At 46.4% G+C, this 13067-nt stretch overlaps 1 protein-coding gene across 1 annotated transcript; it reads left to right on the top strand.

The window, feature by feature from the left end:
* Positions 1-5404: 5404 nt before the first annotated feature.
* On the top strand, positions 5405-7744 carry LOC128734517 (pyruvate dehydrogenase E1 component subunit beta, mitochondrial). The gene is made up of 5 exons (XM_053828759.1): positions 5405-5768; positions 6158-6319; positions 6387-6918; positions 6976-7056; positions 7114-7744. Exons 1-5 carry the CDS (start codon positions 5583-5585, stop codon positions 7215-7217), a joined length of 1065 nt encoding a protein of 354 aa, XP_053684734.1. The 5' UTR covers positions 5405-5582; the 3' UTR covers positions 7218-7744.
* The last annotated feature ends 5323 nt before the right edge of the window (positions 7745-13067 follow it).

The following is a 13067-nucleotide window of genomic DNA, read 5'->3' as shown; positions in this document are numbered from 1 at the left end:
AAATCGTGAGCCCCGCCGCGTCAAGAGTACCCAAGAGGTGCGCAACATTTCACTCTATTCAATTTATCACTGATCAGTTGCGTCAGTTTGTAAACGAAATCGTGTTCGTGCAATAACTGCCATAACTGGTCTCGATCTACTGTATCGTATGCTGCTTTCCAGTCAAGTTTCGAGAGAGAGTGCAGCACCAGGGCTTTGCTCTTTTTCACAAGTCCGTGGGACTGCTGGTTGCATGCTGACAGTGGAAGTAAGTTTTATTCTTCAGAAGAGAGCTTTTAGGTTCTGTCCAAGTAGTGCTGGAGATAGCTACTTCACATTTGGCATCCAAATAGTGTGACAATGCCGCTGAACCCTGCTGTACTCGTCGTACCAGAGGAAGTACGGCATATCGATAGTCGAAATAGGATTTCATTCACGATGCTTCAGCAAGGCCGGTGTGGGTGACTTCGCAACCGCTTAGCAACAAATCCCCGAAATGAGCTATGCCGGTGTGGGCGAATCACAGCCGCTTAGCAAAATACATTCAGTTTCTGAATCCCCGGTTTTTGGATTCAGCTAGTAGTAGGAGGGCTGTACAGCACCGAAGCTTGCAGCATCCGTGGGTGTAATCATATCAGCAAGTGCTCAGTTGCGGATAGACATTTCGTCTGGGTCGTTCGTCAGAAGGAAGCTAACTCGCTGCCATTTTGTCGTTCATCCATTTCGTTTCATCGGTACATCGTAATGAAAAATTCATGTGTGATACAGGGATACCTCGATATAAGACAGCCTCGTTATAAAACAACCTCGTTATAAGACAATTCGATATAAGACAATTTTTGTCTTATATTGAACTAATTTTCCTTTCCAAAATCGGAGACAGGAAAATGTTCATTATTTCACAATAACCCTAAAAATTGTAAAAATCTAATAGTTCAAACAATAATAAATAGTTCAAAAAATGTAAACACAACACAGAGCAAAATTGGCAACCGCTTAGGCAATTTTTTTTTGAAAAAAATCATGTTTCGATATAAGACAATTTCGATATCGCCAGTTACGTTATTCCGGCCACTCAGCGCCAGTTAAAGTGATAGTCAGTCTAAGAGATTTCGGCTACTCCGCACCTGTTAAATTTTTTGCCTTACTGTTAAGACCTAGAATCATTCTCGTTTTTCACATCGCAGTATAAAACCTTCGGTTTTGGTGCGGGAGTATGTTGCGGCAGAAAGCCGCATTGTAATATTCCTCCGCAGTTAACTTCTATTGTAAAAGAAGACTATTGTCCGTTCGACCGAACGTGATACGCAGGAGCTATTGTTCTGAACGTGGAAGAAATCTATTTACTACAAGTGTATAAAAGGCGAACAATAAATAGCAATCATTCAGTGCACTAGCAGCCACCGCCGCTGGCGGATGGTTGCCGTAGAACAACCCTGTGTATTATTTTAATGTGAGAAGAAGCCAGTCCCGTGAGTAACCGGCCTATCCTAACGACGATCACGAACATTGGAGATGTACTACTCCCAACGGTTGTTGAAGTTAAAGAGGCCATCCACCGATTGAAGAATAACAAGACATTAGGAAAGGAACATCAAGATCGTCATCGGTGATATGAACGCCTAGATCGGCAGGGAAGCAACGTATAGATCGGTGATCGGGTCCCATAGCCTGCACACCGACATGAATGACAACGGATGCCCCGACTTTGCAGTTTCCCGCAAAGATCGGAGGCACTTTCTTTCCCCGCAAAGACATCCATAAAGCTACCTTGAAATCACCCTGACCAACGACGGACTCTATCTTCCTCTGCGGAGCTCGGTGCTTTAATCCTCGAAAACGGGCTCCACTGGCGGTGCTAGGTAAAAAACCCGAGTGCATGAAATGTTTGGTTTGACGGCGAATGCCAGCAAACGTAGGAGAGGAAAAAAAGAGCTTGGTAAAACTATCTAGGGATTGTCACGAGGAAGAATTTGGCTAAGCATATATGTACTAGCGCGGAATGAGTTGACCTCGTCCTTGAGGAGGAAAAAACGCTGGAAGGAGGACAGAGATCGTGAAGAGCTAGAACAACTATTCCGGGCTAACGATACGCGCAAGTTCTATGAGAAGGTGAACTAATCCCCATCGAAACTTGATGTGTAGGGACGAGGAGGGAAACCTGGTCGTAAACGAGCGTGCTGGTGGTAGACAGGTGCAAGCAGAAGGAGAAGTAACGGATGTTAACCGAGCAATGCCTACAAACGATAACAGCGTGCCCGTTCTCGTTCTTGAAGAGATCCAGTGAGAAATCGGTCAGCTGTAGAACAATAATGCCTCAAAAATGGCCAAGATCCACTAGCAACGGCACTTCACTGGATCATTTCTAGGATTTGGGAAGAGGAGAAATTATAGGAGAAGTGGATGGAAAGTATGGTTTGCCTCGGCTACAAAAACTGCGATCGGCTGAATTACTGTAATTACCGCGACATTACACTGGTCAACGCTGCCTAGGGTCCCGAATGTTGTTCAACATCGCTATTATAAAGGTGTGATCCGGCGAACGGGCATCGAAACGATCTTTAGCAAAAGTTGCCAACTCTTAGCCTTCGCAGACGACCTCGACATTGTTGCTAGAGACCTTGGGACGGCGGAGACAATCTACGCTGGACTAAAAACGGAGGCTACGAGAATTGGGTTAGAAATCAGTGCGTCGATAACCAAATATAGGAAAAGATTGCAGAGGAAATAACGTTTGCTTCCCACGGACAGTGAATATTATCGGCGATGAACTGGAAGTGGTTGATGAGTTCGTATATTTGGTATCTCTGGTCTTACTTACTTTACTTTTTCGGCGCCAATCCGCTTATCGAATCCATGCCGAATTTAGGAGCCGTTTCCACATTACTCGGTTTTGAGCTGCCACTCTCAAGTCGCCCCTGACACCCACTGTTTTGGCAGCCTCGTCAATAGCGCTCATTCAACGGGTACGGGGTCTGCCTCGAAGTCGTCGGGTTCTCTGCTAAATATTGTTTTCGCAGGCCTCTCATCCGGCATCCTTGCTAAATGGCCAGCGCATTGTAGCATGCCGTATTTTAATCGCTTCACAATATCCGCATCTTTGTACACTTGGTATATTTTATGATTCATGCGCCTGCGCCACACTCCTTCGTCTAATATGCCGCCAAGAATTGATCGCAGGATCTTACGCTCGAAAACGCCAACAGCTCGTCGGTCGCTCTCTTTCAACGTCCACGCTTCGTGGCCGTATAGTACCACCGGGAGAATTAGCGTCTTATAGAGCGCGAGTTTTGTACAGAGTTGTAGGCTACGGGACCTCAGCTGGCTACGTAATCCGTACAAGGCCCTGTTGGCAGCCACTATCCGCCTTTTTACTTCACGGCTCACATCGTTGTCATATGTCACTAACGTACCAAGGTAAACAAATTCGTCGACCACTTCAAAAGTATCTCCATCTATCACTACCACAGTTCTAACACCCGAAGGGCGCTCTCTACCAGCCATCATATACTTTGTTTTGGTAGAATTTATGATAAGCCCTATCCTCGCAGCTTCCTCCTTAAGATGCGTATACGCTTCTTCCACAGCTGTACAGTTAACACCGATGATATCGATGTCGTCCGCGAACCCTAGGAGCATATGAGACTTCGTGAAGATGGCACCGCTTCTCTGCACGCCGGCCCTTCGAATAGCACCTTCCAATGCAATGTTGAACAGCAAGTTCGATAGTCCGTCACCTTGCTTCAAACCATCTAACGCTAAGCTCTAAGCTCGTTTCGTTAAACTGAATCGTACGCCGCCTTGAAGTCTATAAACAAATGATGAATTCAACTTGCAGGAATTCCCGGAATTTATCGAGGATCTGCCGCAAGGTGAGGTATCTCTGCTCATCGTCGACGCCAAACGCTTATCAGACCGGCAGTCCTTTACGAAGTTGAGATAGTAACATTTGAACGGAAGATGTTGCGGATTTTTCCGGCTGAGTACAAACGGAAAGCGAAGACTGGTGCAGGCGTATAAACCACGAGCTGCAGGTACTACTTGGAGAGATTTTCATCGTCACTTGGCGAAAGATGGAAGGATATGGTGGGCCGTCCACGCTGCTCCTACTGTGTTACCTGACTCACTGCGCATAGCGTTGTATTCGCGGTATCGTGTTGGTTCGAAAGGTTTCGAAAAATATCGCCCTTGTGTCGAAAATATCGTTGATTTTGATCACTAAAAATAACGTACTTAAACGTTATATTGCAAGTGCTAGTAGTACGCAATAATTGTATTGTGAAACTGAATTGTTATTTATGCAAATTTTACAAGTTAAATGCAATAACAAAAGCACAACTTATAAAAAATCGGTTGTTATCGATATTAGCTGCATATGCGTTATAAACGAATAAAACGCATGGTGACGTTTTATTTCAATAACACGCATATTCGCAGTGAGTCAGGTAAAACACTAGGCAGTCGCTTACAAAGTGCTATTTTAGATTGAATGGTTTCGGTTCTGTTTATATACTATCAACACCTTTGTTTCATTACTTTTCTCTACCGTCCTCTCCGTCGATTGTAAAAAACTATCACTATAAAAAATTATCTGCGTAGATTAGGATGATTTTGGACATGCATTAGACGTAATATATTTTGGACATTTCTATTCAATTTTACCGTAAAAATGTCCGTAAATGTTTACGCGTAACGCCTGTCCAAAACAGAACCACCCTAATCAGGCGTTATTATTTTTTTTATGTGTTAATCAAGCAGAGACGTGTTAAAAATTGTTTGGCAACGCTGCCTGTGACAGGACACTCGAATTGTCAGTTCTTGTGTCAGCTCTTGCGTATCGGCAGGGATACCAGATTTGCAGATTTGTCTGCAAATTGCAGATTTTTGAAACGGTCTTGCAGATCATTATAAATTTGCAGATATTTGCAGTTTTTATGACTTTTATTGTTTTGTTGCAGATTTTTGTTCGAAGCTCTTTAAACTTTCACAGACTTCCTAAAAAAGTGTGCAGATTTTCGCAGATTATTTTCAAACCAGAAAATTCGAGTAGCCGGAAAACTGCTCGATTTTTCCGGTTTTCGAGCAGTTGCAGACATTTTTTTAGAAAATATGGCATCTCTGCGTATCGGTATTATCGCCAGGGATACCAGACTTGCAGATTTGTCTGCAAATTCCAGATTTTTGGAACGGTCTTGAAGATCATTATAAATTTGCAGATATTTGCAGTTTTTCTGACTTTTATTGTTTTGGTGCAGATTTTTGTTCGAAGGTCTTTAAACTTTCACAGACTTCCTAAAAAAGTGTGCAGATTTTCGCAGATTATTTTTAAACCAGAAAATTCGAGTAGCCGGAAAACTGCTCGATTTTTTCGGGTTTCGAGCAGTTGCAGACATTTTTTTAGAAAATATGGCATCTCTGATTATCGCTGGTGGATAGTGTCTGTGCTGTGGTCGAATCTCGCTTCTGGTATTGCTCGTCGTCGGCTGCTTAATTTTTCGTGCGGGTCGATTTTGGAACTTCTATTAAACAATAAAAGCCGTGCAGTGCGATAAAGTTTCGATTCGTGAAGATTTTCCAGATTCCGAGTAGCCCACTATCCAGGAATGATGCTCGCATCGACCGCCGTCCGTGGTTTGTCCCGTCGTGCTTTTTCGACCTCAAAAGTGCTAGCTGCCCAGCAGCTGACTGTCCGCGATGCCCTCAACGCAGCCTTGGACGAGGAGATGGAGCGGGACGAGAAAGTATTCCTGCTCGGCGAGGAGGTGGCCCAGTATGACGGTGCCTACAAGGTAAACCTGGGAGATGTTATGACCGTACGGAGGCGGGTCTGCTTTTTTATATTAAACTTCGGCATGTCATGTTACGTAAACATTTTTTCTTTAACGGGTTGGTTGTGGTTGGCTAGCAGATTGAATCTCTGTGTGCAGCGTGTAATGAAGGTTATCACTAGAAATCAGATGACGTAGAAATGCGACGACTATTTTTGTTTACATCTGAATGCAAACGCACTATCAGATCCTCGATGTGGCTAGAAGAAAATGAACAAGCGATAATAATCGTTTCAATGCATTAGATACTTTTATGGGAATTAAGTTTTAGATTTTAAAAAATCCTGTATAACTGTATAACTTTAAACGAATGTTTCAAATTTTTCTAATTTCGGTTCTAAAAACTACAGGTCTCACGAGGACTGTGGAAAAAGTACGGCGACAAGCGAGTTATCGACACACCAATCACTGAAGCGGGCTTTGCAGGTATTGCGGTCGGTGCCGCTATGGCCGGTCTTCGTCCGGTGTGCGAGTTTATGACATTCAACTTCTCAATGCAGGCCATCGATCAGGTTAGTTACAACTTACAATAGAACGTTTCCAGTGCTCTAATTTCTGTTGTAACTTTTTGGTTTTTAGGTAATCAATTCGGCAGCAAAAACTTTTTACATGTCTGCCGGTACGGTTAACGTTCCGATTGTTTTCCGCGGCCCGAACGGAGCCGCTGCCGGTGTAGGCGCTCAACATTCACAATGCTTCGGTGCATGGTACGCTCACTGCCCCGGCTTGAAGGTCATTTCGCCATACGACAGCGAGGACGCTAAAGGTCTTCTTAAAGCTGCCATCAGGGATCCAGATCCGGTTGTTTGTTTGGAGAACGAAATGCTGTACGGTGTAGGATATCCGGTTTCGGATCAGGTTCTAGATAAAGATTTCGTACTGCCGATCGGAAAGGCGAAAATTATGCGTCCAGGCAAACACGTCACCGTGGTAGCGCACTCTAAATCGGTGGAAACGGCCCTGCAGGCAGCGACCGAACTGGCCGGCAAAGGTGTAGAATGCGAAGTCATCAATCTGCGTTCCCTTCGTCCGCTTGATACAGAAACGGTGTTCAAATCCGTACAGAAAACGCATCACTTGGTAACGGTTGAACAGGGTTGGCCCCAGAGCGGTGAGTATTTGTTGGGTTTTGTTTTGAATACTTGAAAACAAGCGACATTTTTTTCAGGCATTGGCTCTGAAATCTGTGCTAGAGTTATGGAACACGAAACATTCTTCCACTTGGATGCTCCTGTTTGGCGTGTTACTGGTAATGATTTATTTTCAAAACTGTTGAGCGGTTGATTCGAGTATTCCTTCTTTCTAGGTGTGGACGTCCCAATGCCTTACACCAAATCATTGGAAGCAGCAGCACTGCCACAGCCACACGATGTTGTTACCGCAGTAAATAAAGTGCTAGGAGTAAAGTAAAGTGGAGGCTACCTACCTAATCGACGGAATTAAACTTCCTGATTTAGCGAAGAAGTCATTAGGCTGAGGACGATAAAGCAGCCTGCAGAAAAGTGTGCAACGATATTTTGTTTATTTTGAAAATTCTAATCGATTATTTTTTCTTAATTCGAATTGATTGCTCGAAAGTACTTTAAAAATTCTTGTGTTATTACAAAAAGTGGTATCAAACAGGGTTGTTGTAATATCGTGCATCCGAGCAAAGTTTTAGGTATATTCATCCACCCATGCACTAACTTAAGCGAAACAATGAAGCCAACTTGAAACATAATTACGTGGTATTGTACAAAGTGAAACTCGCCAGGGCATTCAAACATTTGTTAGTTGTAAATAACCAAACACCAGCATGAATAGTAATTATGAATACAGTCCATTTTGATCTGAATCGCTCCCTAACTCATTCGCATCGAGCGCTTTTTCTTCATCCGAATAATTTGTTATTTCGATTTCGATTGGTTATCTTTTCTGTTCACGAGCTGTACTAACAGTTTCGCTAAATAAAAAGTGAAGATTATTTATAAATTTAGTCAAAAAAGGAAACTAAATAATTTCAAAATTTGGAATATCACATAATACTTCAGGTCAGTCAATACAATAAGCTCATTCGTAAGCGCCCGGTAACGAAAAACGAAACTTTTTTCAGTCCGTCGTCGAAGATAAATGTGAGTTGTAGAGTTTATAATGTTTGTCAAGTCGTGATAGCGAAGATCAGATGTCCAACAGTGGCCAATGAAATGTCTCACCATAAGCAAAAAGTTACCATCAGAAGGACTATCCCAAAGCCTAAATCCAATCGAAGTGCTAACATTGATTGAGAGATGGATAAGATGCACCCAGAACATTCCGTTGTGAACAACATCCGGACAGACGTCAGTTTCGGTTTCATTGAAGGACGCTCAACAGCGGATCAAATATTTACACTGCGGTAAATCCTCCAAAAGGGGCGGCGAATACAGAGTTCCCACGCACCATTTATTCGTTGACTTCAAAGCTGCATATACATGCATACCATCGACCAAAAAGAGCGAAGGAAAATCATGAACGAGAACAGCTTTTCCAGTGCTGTGTTCGGATTTCGGGTGAACTGTCGAGCGGGACACGATTTTCAACAAATCTAGTCAACAAATTCATCTGCTTTGCCTATGACATGGATATTATCGGCAGTACAATTGTGGTAGTGCCTGAATAGTGCACCAGACAAGAGTGCGATGCAGAAAAAAATGGGTTAAAGGTAAGTAGGAATTTGACTACCTTGGCTCATTGCTAATGGCGAACAATGATACCCGCCGTGAGATTCGGAGAGGTATTATCAGCGGAAGTCGTGCTTATGCGCTTCATAAGAATTGCGGTCGAACAGACTAAGCCCCTGGACAAAGTGCACACTGCACAAGACACTTGTCAGTGGTTGTTTTCTACGGGCGTGAAAGGTAGACAATGCTCGAGGAGCACCTACAAGGACTCGGAGTTTTTGAAAGACGAGTGCTGAGAACGTTTTTCGATGGCGTACAGGAGAACGGAGTATACAGGCGGAGGATGAACCATGAACTCGCACAGCTCTATGGCAAACTTACTTACTTACTTACTTATGTGTCCATGTCCGCCGGTCCGACAGAACAAAGGGATGAAATCAGAGATCGCCACTGCTGACGGTTACCCGCCATGACATTTACCTGTCGCCAGGACAGGTTCTCGTGTACAGCTCGGATGTCGTTGGCTAGGCTGCGTCGCCATGAGCCTCTGGGTCTGCCTTTTCTACGCTGTCCTTGTGGATTCCAGTCGAGTGCTTCTCTGCAAACCTCGTTCGCTCCTTTCCTCAAGGTGTGTCCGATCCACTTCCACCTACGTTCACGAATTTCTATGGCTATCGGCCGTTGATGACACCGACGATGGAGTTCCTCATTGGATATCCAATTATCAGGCCACCAGGCACGAATAATGTATCGCAGGCACCGGTTAATGAATACCTGCAGTTTTTGCCTTGTCTCCGCTGAGACGCACCACGTTTCGCAGGCATACAGCAGTACGGATTTAACGTTTGAATTAAAGATTCGGGTTTTCGTACGTAGAGTGATCTGGTTTGAGCGCCAAATGTTTCGCAGACCTGTAAAGGCACCTCTGGCTTTCCTAATCCGTGTGGTACCACCATCGGGCGTTGTTTGGCTACCAAGATATTGAAAGGCGTCTACCTGCTAAACTTGTTGTCCCGCTACTGTGAAGTTGGTGGAATTGTCAGTGTTCACTACCATAGACTTAGTTTTCGCGACATTGACTGTGAGACCTGCTGCCTGGGAGCTCTCGGAGAGGTCATCTAACTTGCTCTGCATATCGTTTCGGCGTTGTGCGAGCAAGACAATGTCATCGGCTAGGTCGAGGTCATTTAGTTGCTCCATCGTTGAGGATTCCAAGGCAATCCTCGATTTGGTCTACTGTCAATTGCTCCAACTAGTATCTCAACCATAACAATGAGAACCAGAAGCGGTGATAAAATGCAGCCCTGTCTCACACCAGCAGTAACCCTTATGGGGTCGGACAAGACGCCGTCGTGCAAAACCCTGCACGAGAATGCCTCGTATGGACTGAGCCTCGATGAGATGAACTAGCTTATCTGGAACTCCTCTACGCCTAAGTGGTTGGGTCGGTCGAACGCCTTTTCGAAGTCAACGAACACCAGCAGAAGAGAGTCCTGGAATTCGTTGATCTGCTCCAATATAATGCGGAGCGTTGTGATATGGTCTACACATGATCGGCCAGCACGGAATCCAGCTTGCTGCCGCCGGAGAGAAGCGACGATCTTCTCCTGGATCCGGTTGAGGATTACCTTACAGAGTACTTTGAGAGTAATACAGAGCAACGTGATGCCACGCCAGTTACCGCATTCCGTTAGGTCTCCTTTCTTAGGGACTTTGACCAATATGCCCTGCATCCAGTCCACCGGAAAAGTTGCGGTTTCCCAAATATTGCTGAAAAGCTGATGCATCATCTGGGCTGACAAAGATGGGTCAGCTTTGAGCATTTCGGCTGAAATACAGTCTATCCCTGGCGCTCTATTAGATTTCATACTCTTGATGGCTGCTACAATTTCAACCAGCAATGGCGCCTCCGAGTTGACGCGATTAATTCGACGGACTGTAGGCGTCATGCGCTGCTGGTTTTGTTGGTCTCTGACATTTGAAACTCGGAAGAGTTGGTCAAAATGTTCAGTCCATCGCTTAAGCTGTTCTATACGGTCAGTCAATACCTGACCAGCTCTGTGCTCTGTCCCTTAGCGGCATCTTTGTATTCATCCTGGCACATTGGCGGCGGCGGTTTCTCCTTGTTCGGCTAGGGAGTTAGTCCAGGCTCTCTTGTCCCGCCTACAAGCACGTTTAACAGCCCTCTCCAGTTCGGCGTATCGTTGACGGGCAGCTGTCTTGGCCGAAATGGTCCGCACTCGCTCAATGCCGGCTTTCGCCTCTCTCCGCTCGTCGATCTTCTTCCAAGTTTTATCCGAAATCCATTCCCTCTGCCTGCTGCGCGCTTTGCCGAGGGTTTCATCACTGGTCGTGATGAAGGCGTTCTTGATGCCGGTTCATTGCTCTTCGACGGTTCCACCAGGTGGCAACTCCGAGGCTCGAGATTCAAGTTGTTCGACAAAGGCGCGGCTTTCGAATCTGGGCGCGGACGTGCGAAGCATCCACGGTTCACGCGCTGGCTCTGATTCCTGAGTTAAAGAAGGACACCACCAAGAAGAGTTCCGCATACAAGTTGATAGCGGAAGGAGTGCTCGGGAAGGGAGTGCAGGTACGTGCTCTCACACCAGAAGTGACTCTCCAGCTTAAAAACCTGGATGAGATCACCGAAGTGTGCGGGGTCGTACAAGCTCTCAAAGAGCAAAGTGGAGTGGTAGTGGCAACCGAGGTGGTTCGCCTGGGCAAGGGTCCGGCCGGGATCCATCTTGCGACTTCCGCTGGCAGACGGAAACGAATCCTTGAAAGCTGCTAGGCTAAAAGTGGGGTGGTCGGTATGCCTACTGAGTGTGCACAAGCTTCGAGCACGGGCATAAGACCTGGAACCAATTGTGCAGGAGATGTGGCAGTGCTGGCCATAAAGCAAGGATCTGTACCTGTAAACGGGACACAAAGCACGTAACGGGAGGTCCAAGGTGTCCGGCCGGTGTGCTGGCGACCAGGCCACGTTCATAGTGCAAGTGACATAACTCAACCTAAACCACTGCAGCACGGCTCAGCAGCTGTTACACCAAGCAGTTTTTGAATCAGCAACGGACATTGCCATCATCTCTTATGGACCCATATCGCGTCCCTGCCGGAAATGGCAACTGGATCTCGGATAGGTCCGAGACGGCGGTTATATGGACGACAAGCCGGTTCCCGGTTCAAGAGGTTGTGTCAACTGAAGACGAGGGATTTGCGGTTGCCAAAGTGGGTGGAGTGTTCTACTGCAGCTGTTATGCTCCGCCGAATTGGTCTATCGAGCAGTTTACGTGGATGGTAGACCGAGTATCAGTTGTGCTGACTGGTCTAAGGTCGGTGGTTGTGGCGGGCGACTTTAACGCCTGGGGGGTAGAGTGGGGAAGTCGTCGCACGAATCATAGGGGTCGGATTCTGCTTGAGGCTTGAGGCAAAGCTCAACGTAGATCTGGCCAACGTCGGCACCATAAGTACCTTCAGTAGGAACGGTGCGGAGTTTATCATCGACGTGACATTCGGCAGTCCTGGTCTGATAGGAGACTGAAGGATAGACAATGGCTACACTCATAGTGACCATCAGGCGGTCCGCTATGGGGTCGATCAGATAACGAGGCGGCATGCGGCGGGTAGAGCCGATTTTCCAACCACTTGTGGATGGAAGACATCATTATTCGATTCCGAAGTATTTGTGGAAGCAATCCGAAGAGAGTGCGGTGAACGCGGTATGCCCGATCCGAGCGCTGATCATTTGGTTGAGGTACTGTCGCGAGCGTGTGACGCTACCATGCCTAGGAAAGGCTGACCTCGGTATGGGGGGTCACCGGCTTACTGGTGGACAGATGAAATTGCGGAACTCCGCGGAGTGTGCTTTTGTGCGAGGAAAACTATTCAAAGAGCTCGTTCGAACGAAGGCAGTGCTGAATGTAGAGTAGCACTTGCTGCACGCGCAGCGCTTAAGAGTGCTTTGAAAGGTTATGTGCTAGTGCCAATGCGGTCCCGTGGAGTGATGCCTGCAGGGTCGTAATGATAAAGATCAAGGGCCCGCAGAGCGATCGCCAGAGATGCTGGAGCAAATTATCGAGGGCCTCTTTCCGCGCCACGAGCCAAGGCCCTGGCCTCAGGCCGCGGAGTCGTCCCACGGCCGACGTTCCAGTATCTTAGACCATAGCGTAAGATGGTCGGCCTCCCTGCCGAGCATCCAAAGTAACGTGAATGACGGCGGTTTAGAGGTCGAGGAGGAAGCGACGGTTACCAACGAGGAACTCATCGAGATCGCTAAATCTCAAAGGTGAGTAATGAGTAATGAGTAGATGCCTGGAAGACGACCACTTCCCGGACAGATGGAACATGGAAGTGACAGAACCTGGTCTTATTGCTGAAGCCGGGAAAACCTCAGGGTGTCCCTCGTCATATAGGCCGATCTGTCTGCTCGTTACTGCCGGCGAGGGTTATCCTTAACAGACTCGTACAGTACACTGAGGGTACAAACGGTCTGCTAAGGAACCAATTCGGCTTCCGAAAAGGCAAATCTACGGTGGATGCCATCTTGTCTGTCACTAAGATAGCCGAGGTGGCAAACCAGCGCAACTCTCTTCGGAACGTCCAAGTACCGGTGTCGCTGTAC

Source organism: Sabethes cyaneus, chromosome 2, assembly GCF_943734655.1.
Source record: "Sabethes cyaneus chromosome 2, idSabCyanKW18_F2, whole genome shotgun sequence".
Lineage (NCBI taxonomy): Eukaryota > Metazoa > Arthropoda > Insecta > Diptera > Culicidae > Sabethes > Sabethes cyaneus.
This window is presented reverse-complemented; position numbering and strand designations above follow the sequence as displayed.